General features: G+C 33.0%; 2 protein-coding genes and 1 long non-coding RNA gene across 6 annotated transcripts; 1 reads left to right on the top strand and 2 right to left on the bottom strand.

The window, feature by feature from the left end:
* The first annotated feature begins 206 nt into the window (after positions 1-206).
* LOC107900287 (auxin-responsive protein SAUR76) lies at positions 207-869 on the top strand. The gene has a single exon (XM_016825948.2). It carries the CDS (start codon positions 250-252, stop codon positions 628-630), a length of 381 nt encoding a protein of 126 aa, XP_016681437.1. The 5' UTR covers positions 207-249; the 3' UTR covers positions 631-869.
* Positions 870-11,965: 11,096 nt separating this feature from the next.
* Positions 11,966-13,368, bottom strand: LOC121218519 (uncharacterized). The gene is made up of 2 exons (XR_005914835.1): positions 12,313-13,368; positions 11,966-12,228 (listed from the first exon to the last, which is right to left on the bottom strand). It is a non-coding gene; the product is annotated as an uncharacterized lncRNA (long non-coding RNA).
* Positions 13,369-20,952: 7,584 nt separating this feature from the next.
* Positions 20,953-27,280, bottom strand: LOC107901028 (mannosyltransferase APTG1). Of its 4 annotated transcripts, none has more exons than XM_016826848.2 (11): positions 26,426-27,280; positions 26,258-26,320; positions 25,944-26,173; positions 25,668-25,785; positions 24,484-24,588; positions 24,076-24,362; positions 22,869-23,150; positions 22,550-22,751; positions 21,720-21,871; positions 21,481-21,637; positions 20,953-21,381 (listed from the first exon to the last, which is right to left on the bottom strand). In XM_016826848.2, exons 3-11 carry the CDS (start codon positions 26,150-26,152, stop codon positions 21,298-21,300), a joined length of 1,596 nt encoding a protein of 531 aa, XP_016682337.2. In that variant the 5' UTR covers positions 26,153-26,173; positions 26,258-26,320; positions 26,426-27,280; the 3' UTR covers positions 20,953-21,297. The 4 variants fall into 4 exon arrangements, with proteins under 4 accessions (XP_016682337.2, XP_016682336.2, XP_016682339.2 ...); XM_016826847.2 differs by having other exon boundaries at positions 25,944-26,181; positions 26,426-27,238; XM_016826850.2 differs by lacking the exon at positions 26,258-26,320 and having other exon boundaries at positions 25,944-26,181.
* Between the last annotated feature and the right edge of the window lie 209 nt (positions 27,281-27,489).

Raw genomic sequence — 27,489 nt, 5'->3', positions numbered from 1 at the left:
ATAATAGTATTGTTAAATAAATCAGATAATATTAATAGAATTTAATGTAGATGACAAACATATTCGAATTTTATAATAGATTTGCTATTCATGGCCAACCCCTTTGACATACGAGCCCAATTCATATAACCAAATTTACGATTTTGCCTTTCCGAAACTCCCAACTTCCTTTATAAACAACGAACCTTGTTGCCCTTTCCATAGCACCCTCTTTTTTGCAACCCCCCTCAAAAAATCCTTATACGCCCCATGGCAAAAGGCGGCAACAAGCTAATGAAGCTCAAATCAGTTCTGAAGAAGCTAAATTCATTCAACCACAAGCAAAGCCGTCCGGCGTCCAGCTCCGTAGTCGCCGCTTCCGACACCTACGAAGACGTGTCGTCGGACGTCAATCTTCAGCCCGTCTACGTGGGAAAATCCCGGAGACGGTACCTTATCAGCTCCGACATCGTCGAAAACCCTTTGTTCCGTGAACTCGCAGAGTGGTCGAGCGGCGAAAATGACTCCGACGCCGTCATCAACGTGTCGTGTGAGGTGGTGTTATTCGAACACTTGCTTTGGATGCTAGAAAATGCTGACCCTCATCAGCCCGAGTCTTTGGCGGAGCTTGTCGAGTTTTACGCTTGTTGATCATATGACAGTTCCCATGTGGTCGTTTGCATGGTTCGCAACTTGTACATTATGTAAGGATATTTATTTATATAATAATGCATGTGATTAGGCGGTGTAGATTAAGAAACAAGAAATGATTGTAGAGAGATTTAACCAAGTTCACGCCGGCTAAACCAAAAGCCCTGTCGGAAATCATATTTGTGTATCATTGTTGTTCATTTTTGTTATATAATAAGAATTGAAGTTCATTTTTCTTATTAATTTTAGAAATGTGTAGCATTTTTATATATGGCATCAATGAAGAAAAGGACGGCAAAAGAGATATGGAATCATTGTCATTCAATCTTTTTCTCAAACAATAAAGATTTGCCAAACAAAAAATATAATAAGTATGATTTCAATGTTTAAGTTGGTATTGAATTTCTTTTTTAGTTTCAATTCACTATTTGAATTTAGTTTTAATATTTAATTTGATATCCAAATCAAATAGAATTTTAGTGAAAAAAAATATAAATACTTAATTAAAACAAAAAAAGAAATCAAGTATAAAAGGATTTACCAAAGTCTTTCATAAATCCAGGCATGCTATCGGTCTTATAGAGAATATGTCCAAGACTCACTAAATGAGATTGATGAATCCATAATGATTATTTAATTTAAGTATGGTGCATAATTGATTAGAGTATTAGTGAAGTAAGGTTGTGTGATGCCCCAGACTTGCTTGGAAATTGCATAGGCAAATCAAAGCCCCAATATTCTTTATAAAATAATGCAACAGCAAGAAAGAGGTAGCTGCAGAAAAAAGAAAGTGTCCATATTCTGAGACAAGAAGCCGAAGCCAAGAAGTGGACAAAAAGACCTTTGTAATTAAAAATTAAAAAAGGTGATTAGTCTTGAAATTGAAATAATAATATGATCATGTTCAAAGTTCAAACTGCAAATGATTGGGTCGTTAGAGATGCCCTTTCTTTAAGAGTTAGGGCCAGGTGTTCTGTAACTGCTACCTTTGCTGCATTTTCTTGCTTTCATTTGACTTGCTCACAATTTTCTTTCCATGATCGGTGGACGAGTGGCAGGGTTTACAAAAGAATTCTAAATCCATCGGAATGCTAATCTTCCGACGATTTTTAAAATATAAAAAAAATGAGATTATTTAAACCGAATTTTATTTTTATTTTTTTATAATGAAAAAAATATATATTTAAAATAATTGAAAATTCTATGTAAAATTTATCTTAATAAATACCAAAATTGTTAATTGGTTTTTTTATCTCGAAAATTAACTTTTTAAAAGAATATTTATGAATTTTATTAAATAATATTAAAAATCATAAAATAAAATTTACTTTCTTAAAATAAGTCCAAAAATTATTATTGAAAGAAAAAGTGGACTCAAAGAAAATATTAAAATAATTTAATGAAATTAAAGCAATGTTACCATAAATGATGGTAGACATTGGTGAGTGGGAAACACGAAAAGAAAAGATTGCTAATTAAGACGCGTTTAAGGATGTGTGATGTGGTTGCCAAGCTGCCTCGGCTCCAAGTTTTATCTCCCATCCTTTTTTTAATTTTACTTTTGAGGATAGAGTGATGACAAAATATTAAAAATATAAATGATAATACTTAATAATTGAAAGTGAAATTAAAAAAAATCTTTTACCTTATTTTAATAAATTGTCTTATAATTTCAAAAGTCTCACCATAAATTTATAATTATTACCTCCAAGGTCACTTGATGAGAGCTCTTAGAATCCCCAATCAGGATCTCAACAATGAACAGAAATAGAAGATACAATGAAATCACTTAGAGCAATTATCTTCCAACACAAATTTCTTTAAGAATAGTTAGAAAAACAGAGGCAAATGGGTTTAAACAACAATAGAAATGACAAGTTTATTGAAGAGAGGTTCAAAGACAATCCCCCAAGAACAAGAAGATGAGATGGCTCATATATAATTGTGTCAACTTCTATCATACTTTTTGTAACCTAAAAGGTTTAATTTTAGTATTATATACTTTATTTTATTTTGAAACTTTTGATTGATTTTGATAATATTTTTTAATAATCTTATTATTGAAATATAAAAAAAATACACTTAATGAGATTCAAGTCCAAAATATCATAATTATCAATGTTTTTATCATTTCAGCTAAAATTTCATTTAATTCTTAGTTTGTTACATAAGCTTTTTTTCACGAAATTATCTCAAACAATCACTATAAAACCCAAAGAATAATCAATCTAGATGGCCCAAGTTCAAGTGCACCCAATTGCATCATTACATTTGGTGCTTTAAGGTAAGTAACGGGACTTGACAAATGTACGAGTAAAGTGGAAAAGATTTGTATGAAATGGTGATATTATCCATTTTCAATAATTTAATGTCACGTCAGTAATTTTATCCTGAATTTTAATATTTTCATTTAGACTTAATTTTTTTTCAAAATAAAAATGTTAAAATTCAAAATAAAATTATTAATGTGACATTAAACTATTAAAAAAATTATAAATAATATAATATCACTATTTCATACCGTCATTTTCCAAGTAAGACAACAATTACATGACCCTTGACATAGCCTTGTCGAATAAAGATGCTCCAGCCAATAAGCACAAGGTCCTGAAAAGTGATGATCATGAGTTCATGACAGATAGAAACATCTCAGCCAATCAAAAAAAAACACAAGGTCCTTCTTCTAGAGATTCACTAACTCAAGTATCTAAAAATTAAGCTCCAATACCTTTCCAAGTTATTCTTAATAAACCTACTGTTAATATATATCTAAACCCAATGCGAAACCAAAAAAATTAAACAATTTATAATTTTAATAACCTTTAATTGAACCAGTTAATGTTTGAAAATATTTTTTATATAATGCAATAATTTGGGTTAAAAGGAAAGAGATGATCCCACGTGAGAGGTGGTCGAGGAAATCAGATATGGAGTGATGGTAGGTGCATGTTAGACTGAGGAATTTTTGTCCCCATTTTTGCTTTTAATTTTGAAGATCTGACCTATATTTTCATGTCTCTCATATGCCCCCCACTCCCCACACCACCCACGCACATGCACCACAGCAACATTTATAATATTAAAGATAAAAATGAACTAAAATACCATAAAAAATCCAAAATTTTCTGTTAAAATAATAATTTTTTTCCTATTTTTAAACCCCCTTTTTTTTTGGATTTCAAGTTTTCCCTTTTACCAGATCAGAGTGGTTTTGACTATTCCAGTTATTATTCCAGTGATTGAAGCAGCAGTAGCAGTTTTTAGCTTAGGTACAGTCCAATACAGACAATATTGGTGTAAATAATAAGTTGGAGATTATCCAAAAAGCATATAGCTAGGAGCAGTGGGAATGATATTTTTTGGTTCATTGAACCATATCTAGAGTTAGTTTTATTGGGTTTTGTCATATATTAAGTCGCACCTCACCCAAGAGAGGGTATGGGAATTGGCAACTCTAGTTTGTTCATGAATCTGGTATATATGTTGGTGTTCAAATAAATAAACACAAGATATTCAAAGATAAAAAGGAAAGATGGGAGTACCCATATTTCTTATGTATGAACATGATTCAAGACAAAAACAATACCTTCCAATTGCTGAAGCTGCACATGACATGACATGAATATATAAAAGGGAAGATAGTAGAACATAGTATATTGTAACAATATATGTCATGTGAATATATAATTGGGAGACCATGAAGAGGGGCCTAGAAACTGAGCCGAAATGGACAAATCACTGAACAAAACAAAAGCTTCAAATCCATTTATATGGATAACTCTTCATGCCTGTTTTGCAGTAAAAAATTCGTCCGATGTAGCTAAAGATCATATGAACTCCTCCACATATCCATATGGTTGCCATGTTGTTAAAAGTGATATATGGCTATGCTTCACTTAACTTAGGGGCCAATATCCAAAGGCTTTAGTCCCCTTGGATTTTATGGATAAATTGCATTTCCAATCCCTCTTGAAGATTAATTCAGTTTAGATCTTTTTAGCATAAAATTTCTTGTTTTGGCCTCCAAACAAAAGATTCTTGTCCCCGCCTCTGGTTAACTTATGGAAAAAGGTAAGGTGATAGTTCATGAATCCCTTATCAAGTCACCAATAAATCTTCACCTTCATATTTAGTTTTTTTTTTTTAGACATGCATGTATTAGCGTTTAGATTTTTAGTTTCAAGTTGTTTAAATTTTATAAAAATATTAAATTAATTCTTAGAATTATATTAATAATAAAATATACAAATTGTAAGTAAAAAAAGTAGCAAATTTATGAAACTATAGGTAAACAACTCTTAAACTAATTGTCCCTCATTCCATTTATGGGTTATGGACTGTTGGCTTCGTAAGGTCCTTAACTTCTACTAAATTTTATCACAGCCTTTTTTGGGTGAATTTCTTTTAAAGATTAATTATATTTAAGAATAAATTGAATTATAGAAAAATATTTTTGATCGAGTAACTTCTATAAATAACTATAATTAAAATGTAAAAATCTTAAATACCTCATTGATATATTATTTTTATATCATATGCTTTTGAAATTATTGACACCACTTTGAAGATTTTTTAAATTTATTATTTTTTTCATAATTAATGTTGGAAATCGACTCGATTAAGCAGCGAACAAGTAAAAATAGTTGAAGAAATTGAGAAATTAAACACACAAATTTAACGTGTAAGAACCCCTCCAAAGAGGATAAAAAATCACGGGTAAAGATAATTTTACTATAATGGCAAAAAAACGAAGAGTACAAAAGATGGAGATAAAAACTAAACCCCGAAAACCCGAAAACAAAGAACCCTCAAAACGTAAACACAAAATTCTCTAAATGTGTTATGAGTTCTAATCTCTAATGGGTGTATTTTCTAAGGTTGTAAAGAGTCTATTTATAGGATAAATTTATAAGTCAAATAATAAAATAATCTAGACTAATCAGAGTTTGATTAAAACAAATAAACAAAGTTTAACTGAAAGATTATTTCTCAAATTTGACTAAAATAAGAGTCATATTCAACAAATCTCAACCTTGACTCGTATTTCCACAATGACATCTTTGCCAAAGCCCGCCACGGGCCTATCTTGAACTATGCAAGGAATTAATTGAGTCGAATATGTGCCTAGAAACTAGAAGACTTCTAGCCTTCGACTTATACACTGCCAAATTAAAACTAACTCGAGTTTGATTTTCACGAATACAGTGCCCTAACTTTTCAAAATCTGCATCTAAAAGAGAACCTCTCTCCAACGAAATGGTCATATCTTTTTCCCTCCTATGACCAAGTTGCCTCCACTCCAAACGAGTTGAATTCGACTCCATAACGGACGAGGGACGTCCGATTTCACCGGTCACTGTAGAACCTACCAAAATATAAAGACTTCCGGTTCTTTTACCTTTTAACAAAATAAGAGCTCCATGAGATACTTTAATGTCACTCGACTTGATGTTGATTCTGCATCCTTTCAAGTCTAAAATACTCAAGGAGATGAGATTCTTTCGTAAATCAGGTACATACCTGACATCTGAGAGTGTCCTAATCGTCCCATCGTATATCCTAATTTTAACAGTACCAATACCAATTTCCTTATTAGATGAATCGTTTCCCATGCGCACAACTCCACATTCAACCAAACTGTATGTGGAGAACCATTCTCTATTGGGACACATGTGGAAAGAACATCCCGAATCTAAGATCCACTCGGACGTGAGCTTGGAGTTATCGCTCGTTGACACTAACAAGAAATCATCACCGCTTTCATCGGCCAAATTAACACCAGCTACATCTTCCTCGTTACTCTCAGTAGCTCTTTTATTTCGTAGTTCATAACAATCTGCTTTGGCGTGACCTAACTTTTTACAATAGCGACACCTTTTGTCTCGTTTCTTTGGTGCTACCAAAACAGAAGCTTGCTTATCTGCCTTGCTATCCAAACCAAACTCATTGTCAAGTTTGTCTCTACTCAACAAATGACCCTTCACATCCTCGAACGAGAGTTTGTCTTTGCCATAAATCAGGGTCTCCTTGAATGACTTGTATGAAGGGGGTAAGGAGCACAATAATAGCATAGTCTGATCTTCATCGTCAATATGAACCTTAACGTTCTTTAAATCATTTAAAAGAGTAATGAATTGACTGATGTGATCTCTAAGAAGCTCACCTTCGTTCATGCGAAACGTAAATAGATGTTGTTTCAACACTAAACGGTTAGCTAGAAACTTAGTCGCATAAATAGTTTCTAACCCTTTCCACAAGGCGGATGAGGTCTTCTCCATCAATACCTTCTGCAATACCGTATTCGTGAGGCACAACTGGATTGCAGACAAGGCCTTTTCATCAAGCTCTTGTCATTCTATTTGATTTAGATTCTCAGGCTTTTTCCCAGTAACAACCTTTTTCAAGTCAGTTTGAACTAGAATTGCCATCATTCGTTGCCACAGGTTGAAATTTGTCTCACCATCGAACTTCTCAATTTCAAACCTTGTTGCTACCATCTCTGAACGGGCTAATCTATGAAAGTTGAACTAACTCTAATACCACTTTTTGAGAATCAACCCGATTAAGCAGTGAACAAGTAAAAATAGCCGAAAAAATTGAGAAATTAAACACACAAATTTAACGTGGAAAACCCCCTCAAAAAAGGATAAAAAATCACGGGCAAAGATAATTTTACTATAATAGCAAAAGAATGAAGAGTACAAAAGATGGAGATAAAAATTAAACCTCGAAAATTCGAAAACAAAGAACCCTCAAAATTTAAACACAAAATTCTCTAAATGTGTTATGAGTTCTAATATCTAATGGGTGTATTTTCTAAGGTTGTAAAAGAGTCTATTTATAGGCTAAATTCATAGGTCAAATAATAATAAAATAATCTAAACTAATCAGAGTTTGATTGAAACAAATAAACAGAGTTTAACTGAAAGATTATTTCTCAAATTTGATTGAAATATGAGTCATATTCAACAAATAGGATATACACCGTAAGCAGCCGTGACTAATCCTCTCACCTGTGAATGCTTTCCAAAGAGATAAACGGCTAGTCATGAAATGTGATCCAATCCTATGAGTGGGAATTGAACTCCTGTCCACACAATTAAATTATGAGGTCAACCACTAGTCCTAAATATGGTAGAAGCTGTCCAGCGATAGTCTTGGCCAATATAAAAATTTAAGTAAAAAAATTTAAAACTTTTATTTTTAAAAAAGTACAAATTGTTTAAACTGCCAAATAATGTTTTGACGAGGAAAAGAAGGGATGAGCTTTTTTATATTTATAGTAAACTTAGTTTTGATAGGGAGTTGGGAGTTACACCAGAACTCACTCACTCCCTTTATGAATAAAATGTAGATATAGATACATAAATTAGGTAAAATTCCCAGCCTAAATATGTTGAAAGGAAATGCTTGTTTGATTGTTTGGATCTTTGTTGTTGCATACAAAAGCAAAATAAAAAATAAATAAATGCTATCATTTTCAAGAGTGTGGGTTAAGCAATAATAGGTTTGGGGTTTGGGAGGTGCTAAACTTTAGCATTAAATAATATTCCAAGTGTAGGTGTGGTGAGTGAAGAAACATTGTATTTTTGCACCCAACAAATTCAAGTATGGCACTACAATCCAAAGCTTTCAAACCAAATAAGCGACATGGCATGTGATATTGTCCTCAATTCTAAAGTCCCACCAAGCAAAAACTATGCCTTCTTCTTCTATTCATCCCCTCTTTCCGACAAAAAAGAAAGAATAAAACAAAATAAATAAAATAACGAGTTGATGAGATTTTTGTCAAAGTACTGCTCATCAAGATTTCTGTTAAAACAGATGTCCAAAAATCGCCATGCATGTGGAAATTGAAATAAGAAAAGATGAGGACCACCTTGACCTGGATAATGGTATTTAGCATAAAATTTCGAGTTCAAGCTTTGTAAAAATTAGCTTGATTTTGTATTTTCTCAAGATCTAGAAGTTCGGGGAAATGAAAAAGTAGAGCAGTAAAAATATAACAGTGATGATTTTAGGAAATTAAAGTGCATGTGCTTTGTTCACCTTCTATGTCGGATCTAACTAAAGTCGAGGGACAGAGAAAATTTGGGAAATTAAGGCCATTTCATTAAGTTGGAGGACAATTTTTTGTCTTATTATGAAAAGAATCATCTTTGGGTTCATTACGTTGTAGTATTGATATCAAATGGTAATTTGATAGCTCGTCTCGATTTTACTGTATCCGACGTTTAACGTGGAACTTTTACGTTGAAAAATATGGGAGTGACATAATGTTTCCCTCTCAATTCAATTATTGAGCTATATATAAAAATAGAAACTACTAGTAGCTAGCTACTACTCTCTTTCTTTTTTCTTTTTTATGTTTCTTATAAAATATGGTACGTTGCTTTGGATTAGATTGAATTATTGGAGCTAAAGTAGTTATAATGGAGTCCACAAATCCGGCCGGAAGTTTAGGACAATGAGACCTTGGTTACATATATGAGTAATGTTGAGACTTTGTAATATAGAGGGTTTAAGTTTAAGTCTTATTAGTCGATTGAGTCTTAGTTTAATTGGCATGGGCATTATTACCAATGTAGAAGGACGTGAGTTCGAGTGTGCTAAAGCGCATTATCCTCCTATTTATGTGTTAGGGAGCGGGTTATGGATAGTTCTAGGCATTGTGTCAAAAAAAGTGATCAGAACTTATAATGAGATTGTTCAAAAAAAAAGTTTAAGTCTTATTGTGTGTAACTATGTGTGGGTTCTTTTTTAAATTAATTTTATTAGTTAACTCGTACTCAAGTATTAATACAAGCCTTTGGTGTATTCAATCTTCCAAAACATTGAAGTTTACTATTTCCAAATTTGAGTCAAGTATCGGTACCTACAACCCATGTATCGGTAACTGTGTTGTAGTTTACATACTAGGGGTCTTGAACATCGATTTAAAGTTGTTTTAAATTTGCATATGTTTGCATTTATGTATGATTGAAATATGATTGCATGTTCGGCAAATTATGTTTTGTTGTGTAATAAATGAACAGTTGAACAACCAAGTCATTCCGGTGACCAATATAACTTTTTGGATTTGATTGGACTCTTAGGTCGAATTTAGAGTATTACATAAGAAGCTTGTTAATTATGTTGACGCACTAACGAAGGCATTGGACCAACATTTAAATTACCTAAATGCTTTAACAAGAAGTGTTAGCCCAAGTCCAACAATGTGTCTATGTTTGCTCTTGACTACACCAATTTACTAAGAGAAGTGTTGTCGGAACATTTTCAAATATTTATAGTGTTCCAATAACTATAAATGAATGGGTGCAATTAATCAAAAGTTATGTTATTTAATTTTTTGAAAAGGTATTATAACTATTTAAATATTATTATTTAAATAGTTATAATATTAAATTAATAATTATGTGTTTATTTTTAAAGACGTTGTTATTCAGAAAGACACCTATTAAAAGATGTCTATATGAAAAGACATGAAAATTCCTATGAATAGGAATGAGATTTCATTTGGAAAGCACACCAACAAATTCTAATATTATTTCTTTTTTCCTTCATTTATTCTCTAATATTATTAGATTATTCTATAAAGTATCACTGCAGAAATTCTTTGTAGAAATTGAGTTTCTTGTTATACATTGCTCAATGCGTAGTGGACTATTCTCGTCAGAGAAAAACGCAAATAGTCATTGGCTTCATTGTATCCTCGAGGTTAATTTACTTAGAACTCATTTGCACACCGAAGATAGATGGGGGCGAATATAACCTTAAAGATAGTGGCTTGATACATGCCTTGGAGCCTTGTCCTATTTCTTCTTTTCTTGTTCAAGTTTCGTTCGTGTGTTCGAGATTTTCCTCACCGAAGATTTGGACTAACAAGTGTGAGGGTAAGTCAAATGATGGTAACACTGAATAAAAACTTCAATTCTCTCCCCATTCCCGTATTTTGCACCTCCTTTATGCAACCACTAAATTGTGTTTGTACTAGCTTGTAAAAATTGTTAAAAGCAACAACAGCTTCTAATTTTGACTTTAGTAAATATATCCAATGATGTCGAGTATAAGCAACATGTGTAAGTCCCTATAAATCAGTGTATACTAATTCATAAGGTTGATAGTAAGTTGTATGTGAGGGTGAAAAGGAAAGTTGATGACTCTTACCCATTTGATTATCAACAAATGCTATATTACTCATGGTATTGGGAAGCTTCACATTACAAGTTCGCAACATTTAAAACAAAGAATCAACGATTGCATGACCCAGTCATCTATGCCATAGCTCATACAAATTATCATTAATAGTAGTGTAAAACATTAAAGGACTATTATTAGTACTAAAAATTTTACCACATGCGTATATGTGTGAAAATAATGTATTTAGAATACAAATTTGTATTTTAAAGTAGCATAAATAAATAACAAAATGTATGATTTGAAACTAATTAATAATAACACATTAAATATGTACGATATTAAAATAAAAATATTAGATTAAATTCTAAGTAAAACGAAATTCAAACACATGAATACATTAGATTAAGATTACTAAATGAATACAATTATTTATCGTGGTGTTTTTATTAATCCTAAGCTGGTGTCGAGTTAATTTGTGAGACCATCTCAATCAACAACATTATTAATATAGGTATACACACTACACCAAAATAGGCTTTTAGCGGCGTTTTTTAGGCCTTTAGCGGTGTTTTTTAGCGCCGCTAAATACTAGCGCCGCAAAAAATGCCGCTATTGACAACGTCGCTCACTTTTGCGGCGTTTATGAGAAAAAACGCCGCTATAGAACATGACCTTTAGTGGCGCCTCACCCACAAACGCCGCTAAAGATCATGACCTTTAGCGGCGCTTTATCACAAACGCCGCTATAGATCATGACCTTTAGCGACGCTTTACCCACAAACGCCGCTAAAGATCATGAATTTTAGCGACGCTTTTATCACAAACGCCACGAAAGAACATGACCTTTAGCGGCGCTTTTACTCACAAACACCGCTAAAGACCATTACCTTTAGCGGCACTTTTATCACAAACGTCGCTAAAAACCATTACCTTTAGCGGCGCTTTTATCACAAATGCCACTAGCATTTAAAAACATTTAAAAATATTAAATATTAAAAATCAAACATTATTAATAGAAAAAATTAATTAGTATTGAATAATAAATTAATAATTTTTAGTCCAAATATTAAAAAATCATGTTAATATTTAAATAGCAAAATTACAAGTTCAAATAGTGCAACTAATTGATTGCAAAAAAAAAATGCACAAGTTCAACATGTGCAATAATAAACTTGAAAATTTATAGACTAAAATGGAAATTAAAAAACCCTTTGAAATTAGACTAAAATAGGTTTACTACATTCACTGTTTACTACATGGGTTTATTGCTTCTATAAACTCCAATTGTTTATGTGAAACAGGGGTGTTTATATATTACAAAAAGAATGAAAAAATAGGAGTCCATCTCTACACCTCAGAAACCAGGGCAAATGCATACCCCAACATTACCCTCGTTTTCAACATCCATCTCCAGCTGCTTTAGTGTTCGGCAAGCCAAAAGGAGTCCAACACAATAAGCTGTGTTCAAAATGTCATTAAATAAGATAATATCCTCAAATAGAAGAAAAAGATCATCTTAACATCTAGAAAAGTAAATCCCACCTGCTGCATAATTTGTAAGGCCAACTTCAAGTCCATAGCGAGGAAGCTCATGTCCGTAAGCTGTTGCAAGAACTATATCGCCAGAAATACATGAACATACCCGTATCCAATACATATAAACAAGTCCGAGTATCATAGAACCACAACAAGTGCTAAGTGTAACAACTTGATGATTGCATTTACTTTTTTCTATCTTATAGCATCATCCTAAAGCAAGATTAATTGGGGAAACATCTCCATTCTTAAATCCTAATATCAATTCCAATCCCAGGCTTGTATTAAAACGCATTGCAGGGTACAAACAAGTGCATTTCATTCAAGTAGTTATCTAATCACAATGCACAAATTCTCAATGAATATCAAAGACTTAAACCAAATAAAATGTCCCAAACTTGGTCTATTATGTTCATTAACATCATAAAAAATCATCAATTACATCCTAATAACAATTTCAACTCCAAAATTGACTAAAGAAGCTTTGCAGGATATGAAAACACAAGTGCATTTCCATTCAAGTAAATTGTTGTGTTGTAATCACAAAGTCCAAATGAAAACCATGACTTGAACCCATAAAAAATTCAACTTAGTCTATTGTATTCATTAACATCAACATAAAAACATCAATTACTTCCTAATAACAATTCCAACCCCAAAGTTCAATTAAAAAGCATTGCAGGATACACAAATGCAAATACATTTCCATTCAAGTAATAATAGTGTTTTAATCACAAAGCTCCAAATGAAAACCATGACTTAAACCCATTATAGATTACAAACTTAGTCTATATGCTCATTAACATGAACATTAAAAAAACAATTCTAAAATAAATAACAGGGAAGTTCCTCCTTAAAATGCAAAGATTAAATAGTCACTTATATCCAATTTATAAAACATTATGACATAGCAGAGGTAAAAAGCAACTTGTAACCAAGAAAATAAATTACATTTCCTCTACGGTGTATAGAGAATTGACAATTGAATAACCAAAAGTAATAGACATAATATAAATTATTAACCTGAGAACAGTTGATCTTTTCTCTTCCAGCAACCTGCACAACTCGACCTTTAACCCTACAAGCTGCATGTGAATGTTTATAATATATTAAAGAGTAAAACATCACAAAAGAGGCCAACAAAATTCTCATGCATGAACTTCAGGCAAGCAACTATACATTTTGAGTAAGATGTAGCCTATTATCTATTAAACTTGCCAAACATTAGTTTGGCCTGTAATGAAATATTGTATTCATCAAAAGGAAAAATTATATACTACCTGCTGTTAAAGATCTGGAACAAAATCCGACTTAGCATCTCTTGTCAGACAAAGAAAATTTTCATCCGCATTCTAAAAATCGCCGCTAAATCTCCGAAAGCTCAGAAAACGGCGTCGTTGGGCTTAGGTTTTTTGCGGCGTTTTCTCAAAAACGCCGCTAAATCCCTGAGCATTAGCGGCGCTTTCTTAAAAACGCTGTTAAATCCCCGAAAGCTTAGAAAACTGCGTCGTTGGGCTTAGGTTTTTTTGCGGCGCTTTCTCAAAAACGCCGCTAAATCTTCGAAAGCTCGGTAAACAGCGTCGTTGGGCTTAGGTTTTTTGTGGCGCTTTCTGGAAAACGCCGCTAATTCTTATTTTCAGCGGCGTTTTCCATAAGGCGCCGCTAATGATCGATCTTTAGCGGCGTTTTTTATCCAAACGCCGCTAAAAACGTCGCTAAAAGTTTGTTTTGGTGTAGTGACAATTGATGGAGTTAATAAAGTGTGCATAATCAAATTAAAATATTAAAATATTAAAATGAAGTTTTGGTTGAATGACAAATTTAAGGTTTTGCTAACCCTATTGGCATGGGTTCAAATCCCATCATATGCATAATCTTATTGTTTTTTAAAATAAAAAGACTAAAGCACCCTCAAATAATATAATTTATTTAAAATACAAAGGGGCATTAAAGTAATTCTCCTAATTGAGTTGGGTCCCACTCAATAAATAACGAAGGTTCTATAACGAAGGTTCTATGACTACAAGAATTTGACTATCTATTGGAAGTTAATAATCTATACCGGAACCATATTTGTAAAGGTCATCTATCTCCATCCCTCAAAGCAACACTATACTTTTACGTTCACCCGATCAAGTAATAATGGGCATGAAATTTTAAAAAAACTCCATTATCCCTGGAAAATTTAGAAATTGAAACTAGACTTTTCATAATATGATTAACATGTAACAAATTATTTAACAAAAATACTCTAGATTATTGGTGTTTTGAGACTAAGAAAGAAAGCAAAACGAAAACATTGAACCAACAAGATGAACTGATTTTCAACACTCTTCAAATTTCATTTCAAAAGGTTACAATATATATCTTTTGTTTTCCAAACAACTCAACTAATCCAACTAACATCTTGAAAATAGGAAAACTTAACTTGTAGACAAATTGATTATATAATCAACACCTAAACACACAAATCATTACCAACTTAGTTTGTTTCTAACTAAGTATCTTAACATAAGAACTAAACAAAATATTAAGCCAAAACATTGGTTTTTTGCTCTAAGAAGACGTCTAACACTTCATTTCTCAATTCGCTTTATCACCAGGCAGTCACTTAGACAGTTAGCCAATGTGCTTAGACAATCTGCCAAGCTTGCTGTATAAGAACTCTCCATATGTTAGTTTGCATATTGACAATCTACCATTTATGTTGTTCGCCATGTTTGTTCACCACGTGGCTTACAGCTTCAACTGTCTACCATATGTCGTCCGCCATATGTACTGGCAAATTGGACTTTCACCATTTATGTTGTTCGCCAATGCATGGTTGGTCATCTCACAACACTCCTCCTTAGCCTCCATGCTATGAAATCCAATATCGTATCTCAACTTCTCAAACTTCATCTTTCCAAGAAGCTTTGTCAGAATATCTACTAATTGATCTTGTGAACTACAATGAACTAGTGTTACCTCCTTTGTTTGCTCCACTTCTCTCACAAAGTGATACTTAATCTTGAAGTGTTTCATTTTCCCATGGAATAATGGATTCTTTGCAATTGCAACAACAGACTGATTGTCACACTTGATATTTGTTGCTTCCTCTTGGTTTATGTTTAAGTCATTCAACAGCTTTCTTAGCCAAATGGCCTGGTTCACAGCTGCAGCGCCTGCAACATACTCTGCTTCAGCTATGGATTGTGCTATTGATTGTTGCTTCCTTCAGCTCCAGCAAAAAAAACTTGACCCTAGAGTGAAGTAGTAACCATTAGGTACTCTTCATGTCCTTAATAGATCCCACCCAATCACTATTTGAGTAGCCAAGTAGCTTAAGTTTTTCAGACTTCATAAACTTCACTCCATAGCTCAATGTTCCTTTTACATATCTCAAAACTCTTTTGGTGGCTTTGTAATGGATTATATTGTTTCAATGCATGTACCTCGACAACAAACTTATAGCAAACATTATATCTGGCTTGGGTGCAATCAAGTAAAGTAGGCATTCAACCAAGCTTCTATAGCTTATCTCATCCACTCTTTCAATATTTTCATTGCTGACGAGCTTTTCACCTTGAGCAATTAGAGTATTGGCAGGCTTGAAATTTTCCATGCCATATCTTCTCAAAATTTTCATGGCGAAGCTTTTTGGCTTATAAAAATTAAGGGTTAGGAATATGCGCTACAAGTATGGTACATTTATTCTTGTCACTAACCCATTTTATTTTACACCATCATCATAATACTTACCAGTTTATTTTACACCAGCATCACAGCACACGCAATCATTCCTTGCACCAATACAATCATCATCGGTTTATTTTACACAAGCACCACAGCACGCGCAATCATTCCTTGCACCGACACCTTCTTCAGGGATATATTTCGCACGATCGCCACCTTTCACATCGTATTACACGCCCCATACGCCATCACCCCATGCGACACAATATTAACCCGCCGACAGTGTTGTAAACACCCCTAACATCTTTGTTCTTCAAAGCTGGGTCGTCCTCGCAAACATCAACTTAGCTAGGGGAATGCACTATGGGCGGCTAGGACACAGTTGCAGTCATCCATAAAGGAAGGAGATGAGGTCAGCAATCAACCCTGATGTGCTCATGAAGACGAAGCCGAAGTCCCAGTGGAGCTGCTACCCCAAGCAGTGAGATGGAACCTTAGACGTACCCTGTTGGAAAAGCAGGTTTGGCAAACGCAGCAGAAAATAAATTTAGGGAAAAACCAAAGTTTTATTTTTTAAAAAAATATCTTGGTTGTGATATCTAAATTAATAAGCACTTAATCAAAATTGTACTTTTTCGATTCGTCTAGTATGAGCACTTCGACCAAGTAGTCTTCTCCATTATCCCCAAGCTCACGTCTGCCGAATGTGGGCTCGTTTCGAATCAGAAAATTTTTCACAAAAATTATCAGTAGTGTAATTTTACAATTTCTCTAAACTTTTAGGTCAAGTTGTAAATCAGAAAAATATATCTACAAATTTTCTAGAATAATCTCTTTAAAGAATTTAATTTTCTAAAATAATCTCTTTAGATAATTTTCTCTCTACAACTTTCTTTTGAATTCAAGTGTTTGTAAATAATAACCCAAGTCTCTATTTATATAAGGAGAATTTAGAGAGTTCTATGATTAAACTTAATCACTTTAATATTAAATTAATATAATATTTATTAGATTAAATTTAATATTAAATCTTATTAAAATAATAGAATATTTATCTACAAGATAAACATTAAATTTAATTTAATATTAAGATAATCACTTTAATATTAAATTAATAAAATACTATTAAGATAAGTATTAAATTAAATTTAATATTAAACTATTAAAATAATATTATTTTTGAAATAATTAATCTAAAATCAAATTCTCTAGTAGAGTCCAATAGGAGTGTAACTCTTCCACAACTCAACCACTGACGATTAACCGCCATTGGCGATCGGAACGAAGCTGTCACAGCCACCGGTACCGTCGTGACTGGTGATGCAGGTGTGACACTCTTACGGCACCCCAAATCGATTTGGCTGCTGTCAGTTCGGTCTGGGTCAATGACGACCCAACTGGTCCAATCTAGCCACCGGTTGGACCTTTAGCCCAGTTTCTCATATCGGGCCCCGTTTGACTAGTTTTTGGGTCTTGGTCTTGGTTATGGGCTCCCAGGCCCAATTTACGATCTCAGGTCCAATTTTCAAGTTCAATTACCCATTGGGTCAATTATTTGACTTGAAAATTAACTTTCAAAAATATCATATTAATTTTAATTAATTTGATTAATTTAATTTTACTTGATCAAAATTAAATTTTCCAAAAATCAAATAATTTTTTTAAGAAAATTCTTTAATCAAATTCTCTAATTGAACAATTCTCACGACTACCTAATTTAATTCCAAATCAAATAAATTGACTTAATTAAATTATTCCCAAAATTATAGAATTTTCTTCTAATTCAAATGTAGTTCAATTGAGCTTTTGTTGAGCTAGCGGAGGGACCAACAGGACATATACAATTAGACTCTAGTGATTGCAATTACTTAATGATGATTGAAAATTCCTTATTGTATACTCTTTATGAAAGTAATTTATCCAACTGCTTTGTCCAATAACCTCGTCATGTGTGTGTTACCCTCATATGATATCCTTGATTTTTTTAAGTTAAATCCATTCACTCAATACAATCATATTTTATCTCATTGTCACCATTTCATCTTCTTAATGATTAATATGACCACCATCAACAAATGACTATGATAAATTGCTCGTTCGGGAACCAGCAACCCATGGCCACGTTCCATATTTATCAATCCACACAATGCCAATGAGAAGATATCATTAACTCTTTAATTGAACTATGAATTCCACTATTGCTAGTAAAGCCACACCATACACAAGTCATGTACCAAATATATCAGTCATAGGCTCGATCATCTTTAAAGCATAGCCTCCATTTATATCAAAGCACATGAATTGCATATGCATGGTCAGTGACTAACTCAGAATTTAGGTAAATCACACCATGAACATCACAGTTGAATTAATTCACAAACGAATTCAGAACGGATTCAGAATTAATTCATCTTGGGTCCAATCTAATGTATCATTCCACCAATGAATACATTTATGTCTCTACTCGTAGAGTCAACTACTCCGATAGCCAAAACTAGTCATCTCCCCAATTGAAATTGTAGACGACATAATAATCCTTCTTAGTTTTTGAATCAAATGCACACTTTAATTCTTTTACGGGACCACAGACTCATTTAGATTATCTATTGAAGTAAGTTGTCTTTCTCGCAATGTAAACGTTCTTATAATGCCACTTATCTTCAGTTCGAACTTAGACAATCAATGAGCTAATATTTACTTGTCACAATTTCGCTATGCATGCAAATTATAAAAGACATAAATACAAAAGACATAATAGTGAAATATGAAATTAACTTTATTTATTTACTCATCCTTTAAATAAATAAAAAACAGTTACATATTTACTACAATATGGGCACATTTCCCAACATACCCGACGCGCACCCGGTTGTGGCGTACATTCAGGAGATCGATGATTATGTCTGTTTGTAATTTTTCAAAGTTGTTTATTTTGTTTTACATTTGCAATGTACACTTATTTAAAATATACATATCTTGTTTACTACAATTGGGATGCATCTACATAAGTTTTTAAGTTAAGGATTTTGAATATGTTAGGTCGTGCTACAAACATTGTAATTCTTAAAGGATTTAAATGAAAATTTAGTAAATTAATGTTGTATATGGTTTTTCTTTTACAGGGAAAAAAATAGTAAATTCAAACATACATTAAAACTATAACAATATCTATCTCAAACGTCGAATAAATGATGTCCACAAAAACTAACTAAAAATTGGACCAAAGCAATTGCCTCTGTCAATTAATAGTATAGCTACGGTGAGTAAAGATATCGTTCCCACGAAGACTAAAAGTACTAGTAATTACTTTCTTTTTATTATTTAATCGAATAAATTGAGTGATTAATTAATAACTAAAATTAACTAAATTAATTAACTAACGAACACGACAGAGAATAAATCAAGAAATAAAATATTAACAACCAAGAAGTAAAACAATGCCCAGGAAAGAATTCACCTAGATTCCATTTGTCATTATCAATCTAAATTACGTAATTTCTTTACTTAGCAACTTGATCCATAGAAATCCCTAAATTATACTAATATCTCTTTCGAGAGTAAGAGCAATGACTCTAGGTTGATTAATTGAATTTTTTTTCTAATTAAAATCCTTATTATCTCATTAATTCGATTTATGGATTTCTCTATGTAGATTTATATCGCCCTAATTCTAGAATTGTATGCAACTCCGCTCAATTATGCAATATATACTCTTAAACATGTATATTCTTCCTCTGATTTAAGCACATCAAATATGGATCAATAGTTTAGAAATATTAAACCAAGAATTAAGCACATATAATTGAAACAAGAAACTAAGTATTTATTGTGTAAAATAAAAATCAAACGATAGAGTCTATCATAGGGTTCATCTCTCTAGGTATTTAGAAAATTAGTTCATGCTTGAAAATAAAAACATTCTAGATACAATATATCTGAAAGATATAAATAAACTCATTATAATCTCCTAAGAAATCAACTGGGAGTTTTCAATCTTGACAAAAATCTACTTCAAAATCAGCTCCAATGGTATTTTTCGAGGTGCTTTCTTGAATATTCTCTGACACCCCCTCCTATCTTTTTATTTTTATCATATATACGTCTTAGAATACCCGAAAAACCTAAAAATCGTAATTTTTTCGCTGTTCAGAGTGCAAATTCGTGCAATCGACATGGCCTACCACATGGTCGTGCGATAGCTCAAGTGGGTCACACGACCGTGTGGAATGAATCAACCCATGTGGCTCCTATAACTTACTATAATTTTTCAATTTTCGCTCATTTTGCTCTCAAGTGCTCTATTAAACATCAAAATATGAGTTTAAAATATTAGGAGCATAAAATTCACAATTATCATCAAAAAATGACCCAAAAATACATTAAGAATAAAGTTAAAATATGTTACTTTCAGCACTTATTAATAAATATACAAATTTTTAATTTAAAAAAATTTTAGAAAAGAAAAAACATCTTCCAAGACGCGTTTTCACAAATTTGGCAAAGAAAACATGCCACGTAGAACGCGTTTTTAAGAATGGGCAGAAAATGCGCCCTACAAAGCGTGCTTTCTCTGGCAAATCAATGAAAACACACCCTGGAGGACGCATTTTCTTCTCTCTCCAAAAACATCATAGATCGATAAATTTTAAAATAATTGACCTAGTTTCTCATAATTCTTTTCAAGCATATTTACAAAAATTTACCAAATTTAAACCATTCATCAAAAAATAATTAAACCATGCCCCTTTACATTTCCACCTCCGTACTTTACCATTTAATTTAGTATTTTATTAGTTACATAATTTTGTTACATAAATTTATTAGTTTTGAACAGTTCCCCTGTTGTGTTTTCTCGTTCAAGAGGAAATTCTTTTTGAATGCAATGTTAAACCAGGATTGCTACCCACATAAATGGTGCTTGGGATTCAAGCACATCAACTCTATTAGCTCTACTCTCAGAATCAAGTCCCATGAATCAAACCTAATCAGATTATCTTTGAAATAAATAAAGGTTACATCAACATAAAGTAATTGTTTTTCCTTTCTTTCAACAGTCCAAAATGTAAATGCTCAATACTTCTAACAACATAAGCATGTTTACATGACATGAAAAACGTGATTTATCATTTTATCACCAGGGATCATCTTAAATATAGAGCATAGTACCACCAGCAGCTATGGTTTTTTTTTTCTCAAGTTCAAATTCATTTTTTTAAAAACAAAATTTCTAAAAAAAAATCAATGCATTCCATCATCTGGAAACAAAAAATGCTCAGAAAGATCAAGGCTAGATTGCAAAACAGGTTTTAGAAATGTTTACGTGTCGGTCATAGCGTATACAACAACGGATGCTTGAAGATCACGGTCCACCTTAAAGTGAGCATGGAAGAACCTTCTAACCTGTAGTTATAAAGAAGCAATTGCTTTATTGCTAGAAACAAGTAACACCATCAAGAATGGCTTGATACATAGATAAAACAAACTGGTATTACCGCATACCTCTCTAAAAGAATGTGAAACTAGAAAATCTTTCAAGTGCCTCTCCTCTGAATCAAACAATACAATGTGACTAGGGCGAGACCAATTTTTTGCAAAATCTACCGCAAAACTAACTGGATCCATCATGAAACGGTCCGATTCAGCAGGCATTCCCTTACTGCATAACATGTGAATAGCATTAGAGCTACAAAGCAACAAAAGCATAAATACAAAAAGTAAAAAAAGTGCAAACGACTAACCTGGGTGCACAATCCAAGAAACGCATAGGCAGGTTGTTATGCAGAGTGGAATAGTAGGGTGTGGCATGGCAAGGCATTAGGAAAACGATACTTTTCACTTTCCCTTTTGCAGCTTCTTTAGATAGATAGTTCATCGCATCCTCAGTTCCTCTCTGCCTTGCAAGTTTGAGATTTGAGCATCAAGAGAACCAAAAGTATCGTAGAATATTCAACAAAACAACATAGTAAAGGATCTTTTCCTATTCTCTTGTTTCACTTTAGGACAATAATAAATAAATGAAATGGGCAACAACGAGAGAAACTACATCAATTAATAACGTAAATGTTTGAAAATAAAAATAAAAACAAAAAGTGATAAGAACAAAAACAACCCAGGATGTAAGTAGACATCTGTAAGGTCCAGACCATCCATCCAAACCTAAGACCTAACAGATAATTTAGAAGGGTTTGGACAAAAATAGGACCAAACCAACAGGCTTAGGTAAAAAACAAATACCTTACAAAAGCAAGCCAGGTCTTGAGCAAAAATTTTCAATCCTGAGCTTGGCTTAGTTTGAATTCAAGTAAATATTTATTCTAACCCAAACACATTAGGCCAGTACCCAAATACTAATCAATATTATGCTATTTAATTCAAACTGGGTAAAATACATAGGGCCCAAAATTTGGGCCAGATGGGCAGAAAGAGAAAGCATTAATGCCCTACCTAAACCCAGCCCAAACTGGCCCGCAAACATGTTTAGATGTAAGCAATCAGACAACTTAAGTAACGTAATAAATAAGGCACAAATTAAACAATTTTGTTTGAATTGACAAGGCATTCGATATACCTGGTGAATCAAACTCATATACAGGGCCATTGGAATATTGGATGCAAGCAAGAAGAATATGGCAAGTTGCTTTCTGGAACGCCATTTGTTGCAAATGCACGAAGATCTTTTCTTTTCACCATTTCGAGAACCACGTTCCTCAAGTGCAGCTAGTGAATATCCAGCGAATATCAAACTTATAGGAAGTACAGGGAGGACAAATCTGCAGTTAACAGATGAAGCAGAATTTCTTTAAAAAAAACAGATGAATTAGATGATAGCAGAACAAAGGTAAATAAGGAATTCTCAACTGAATGAATTAGAACATAGAGAAACTAGCCTGAATTCTTTGTGACCAAGTACGCTGTAAAGTCCTAAAACCCATAGAATAAGCCCAGAAAGCTTCCAGTATTTAGACTTGATAATGCCAGCAACACAAAAGGGTAGAAAAGTGAATACCATTACTGTAAATCCCTGAGTGAAGTACCAGTGCCACTTGTGAGTTCCATAATAATCTCCGCCAGAGGAGAGAAAATTGAACTTGAGAAAATTAAGTGGTACTAAAACCCAGGAGTCATACATTAGACGATCCAAAAAACACGTAATTCCAAGCACCACACTCCTGTTAAATTTGGAAAATAGGTTTAAGACTTAAGGGTAAGACAATCACGAAGAAAACAGTAAAATAGAAAATGAATTCCAACTGATGTCTAAAAAAAAATGCTTTCATACAAGCACTTTGAAGGCTAAATGAATATTCTACATCCATCCATTTTCATGAGTTATCTATGGTTGCCATAAGTTGGCTAAGTATTGACTGTTTCTCAAAGATCACATCTGCAAGAAACACCAGCATTTACTGCACACACACACACACACACAGAATAGAATAGTGTAGTCTGAAAACAAATCCAAATTTATCTTTATTTGGAAATATTAAATTTAGATTACTCTATTTCACGAAAAATATGACATTTATAGCAAATGAATAAATGTAACTTTTAATTGATACATCATCCACCTTATAATTGTAAGCTATGAATGAGACTGAATATAAATATCGAACTAAGAATAAGTAAGAAATTCAGGACTACAATTGTGTAGCAGAGTAAATTTGTCTAATGTTTATTACTAAATTTCTAGGCAATCTAAGAACCAAGAAACAATATTTTCTGCCAAAATGAGCCAAAACATACAGTATTGAATGTTTCATTTTATCTCCTTTTTCTTTCTTTCTTTCTTCCTTTTTTCCTATATAATGTGCAAATGCCCTGACCTATTGAAAATAATTTGAGATTTCATCAAGATGTTGCATATGCTCCTGTGAACAATTATTGTCAAGGTGAGTGGTGACTCTAAAGTTTGTGCCACTCGTTGCACTCATCAGTCATAATTTGATACTATACTCAAGCCAAGAATTTCAAACACAACTATGATAATTTATATCATTAAAAAAATTGATGAATATGAGAAAAATAAATGAGGCATTTTCAGCACAAATATCTACAATATTTTCAAGGGAAAATGAGGGAGAAAGCAATATCTACCCAATGGGAATCAACTCCACAAATATAAATCTCAGGCGGTCATGAGTCGTGTACAACTCAAGTAGGCCAACATACACCCAAGTAACAGCACTTGTTGGTCTAATGGCACAAGCTAATGCCGCTAGGGCCAAACCCCGTTTTCTCGAACCTGAAGGAGCTTTGTTCAAAGAACTTCTCACTGAGGGCCAGTAGTAAAGGCCTACAAGAGTGAGAGTGGTCTCCAAACTATTTGAAAACGTGCGATTGAAACAGAAAAACATGAACCAGTTTGCCAATTGAGAAAATAGCTGAAGAAAAAAAGTTAAGTACATAATCCATTGTCAAAAAGCTCCATTGACAACAACCAAAACAACAGCTTCATAGTAAAAAGTAGCAAAAGTCTATTAAGAAGATTTAGCAAAAGGATACTGCCCATTTTGCAACACCATCACCAAACAGGGCAAATGAAAGTTTATACAAGTACAAATCACCAACCGCAGAAAATATTGATTGCAGCAGTCGTGGGGCCTTAATCTACAAATGAGATAACAAATTGATATAAGCAATAAGTCATTGAAAAACAAATAAATAAGCCACAATTTTGTGCACTCAAAGCTTCATTTAATGATGAGAGAAAAGCAAATAGATATAACTTCATGAATGAAATAAAAGAACGCAAACATAACCATTGTTTTCTAGGTACTTATTATCAAAAGTAACATCTATGAGCAACAAATGACAAAAATCATAGTTCTATAAACCCAATATTAGAAAAACATACACATAAAATTCAGTATCTACTTTTCTTTATAATCTTGACATTTTTCATATAGTTCAGATGGCACTAAACATTCTCAAGGGCCATGTCCACCTATGGCTCAGAAGAATCAAGGTCAAAAGGCCGAACTCAACAATTGTTGGTCTAGCAAATTTAGGTCCTCTGTTAAGACATTAAAACTATAAATAGATCCTGCTATCAAATATGTAGTTAGTTTAATTTCTCTATCTATATTAGCTCCGAAGATATAAAAAAACTATTTATCAGTCACAGTATTTCCTACAAAGAACAGCAATGGCTGGATTTTGTTAAGATGCTTCCCCATTACAATAAAAGTCAACCTTGATGATCTTTATATGAAATTACTCGAGCCAAAATCTTTATCTCACTTTTAACAAGGATTATTTTAGCAGTTCAAATTAAATTAACAACAGATTCAGTAAATTTCAAAAAAAAAAACAACAGATTCAGTAAAAAGTAATTAGACGCACATGCCAATTGCTAAAGAGGAATGAAATTGCAAAATTACAGGAATACCAAACTAAAGAGGGGAACTCATTTTTAGCATAACCATTGCTGCACCTAGTATCATCCATAAATTCCATACCATATACTAATCTACAAGTTGTCAGATATATCCATGTTTATTTTGGACAAGTCGGAAAAGTTTTTGGCATAGTATTGCTAATGTAAATTTATGCAACAAGAAGAATGCACAAACACCCAATAACACATGGACTCGTATGGATATCATGCATAAGGAAATGGACAGACACGCATACATATATATTATACATGCAGGCAGAGATTAAACCAGAATTGTATTTGTATTTACCATGACACATGGTGTATCAAGACGCAATAATGCCAGAAGTTTGTAAAAGAGAGCAAACATTATTGGATGCAAGTAGCTTCGAATTCCCTCCTCCCACTCCCATGTCAAATGACCATACCTACTCATTTCATCAAATAAAACAGACATAAAACCCATCATCACTTTCTATCAGATATCACTAAACTACAACTTTCAACACATTCCAATGCTTCAATAACAGTTATCAAGAATATCTATGATTCTTCGGGTAATAGTTCTGAAGAGAAATGGGAGTACCCGAAGGCAATACGATGCGCCACTTCAAGTGCTTGCCAGTGTTCATCTGGATTGAAGTAAGTTTGAATCAACAACGCATTCAGCATTCGAAATCCCAAACAAGTCAAGAATACATCCTTTGAAGAATATGGAGATTTCTTTTGTGGTTTTGCTTCAGCATCAGACAGATTTGGATGCTTAATTGAAGAACCATTCTTTCTCTGTCTCATTTTTATGCTCTTCAGCTGCGACTGCAATACTGAATGTTTCATTGGATATCAAAATTTTAAACCAAGGGAAAACAGATACCACCTATGAAAACCGACACAACTTACCAAGCAAAATCAAACCTTTTTATTTCCCAAAATCAATCAGATAAAGCCCCTCTCACCAAATCACTGATAAAATATACCAACAATCAAACAAAAAGGAAAACCTAGAAAACAAAGAAAAATCTAATCTAATCTAACCTAATTAAGAAAAATTGCTTTAGAAAGTTATACCTTTGGAAAGGAATTAACATTAAAGGAAGAACAGAGGCAAAAGCACCACCATCACCACTCAGAACCACCGTTGAACGTGTAGGGGCTGCGCGCATGTGCTGTGCCTTTTTCCTCACCTCACCTCCTCCCTGCCCATGCATACCCTTGCATTTTCCCCTTCAAGTACCATCAATCCACCCTCCTAATGTCTATATATTTTTCCCCCTCTTTAAGTCCCTCTCCCTTCGTTCACCAACTTCAACCCCTACCTTCCATCATCTGTCAAAAATCTCCCCCTATCAAAACCCTAATTATCCCAATCACAAATCCAAAAACCTAAGTTCCTTCGACCGTGATTCTCCCGTTTACCCAATCTAATTCAAACCCAGATATATCCACCCCGTTCGATTCATTAAACTGCCTTTCAATCTACATAGTCAGGGACAGCAAAAGAAAAGGTGGATCTGAGTGGAACAAACAGAATCAACAACCTAATTAAAGTTCAAGATGGTAAAACCTCCCCTTTGTTTGTTATGATCTGTAATTCTTTTCTAAATGATTTTTCATTATTAATCACTAATTCTTGTCTAGTTAATATATGATTGTCTTAAAAAGGAATCTCAGCAGCTCTATGAAAGAAAACTAATGCCATAATGTAAAGGCATAACCATTACAATCTTATTCCGTGGCTCATCATAATTGTTCGGTTCAATAGATTATCCTATTACAGGTTTATTTCATTATTTCATTTTAGACTTATGTAGAGAAATGATGTAATTTTTATTCTATCTCCTCTCCATTGATAACTGATTCGGTGCTTAAGGAGACCATCACCTCAAAAACGTTTTATCCCTATTATATGTCTAAATGTGAGGATTGTTGAGTGCCAAGAATTCAATCAAGGAATTTATTACAATTATTTTTGCTTGTACTGTTTCAATTCCACCAAAATTTTCAGGTGTTAGTAAACATGGACACTACTAGAAAATGCGATTGCATCCTTATTCTTCTTTTGCTTTGGTGCTATACATATTCACACATTTTGTTTACTAAGTAGATGGTATTCTTATCCTCCACAACTGTGT

Source organism: Gossypium hirsutum, chromosome D06 (assembly GCF_007990345.1).
Source record: "Gossypium hirsutum isolate 1008001.06 chromosome D06, Gossypium_hirsutum_v2.1, whole genome shotgun sequence".
NCBI lineage: Eukaryota > Viridiplantae > Streptophyta > Magnoliopsida > Malvales > Malvaceae > Gossypium > Gossypium hirsutum.
The sequence above is the reverse complement of the archived record's forward strand: the minus strand, read 5'-3'. Positions and strand labels throughout refer to the sequence as shown.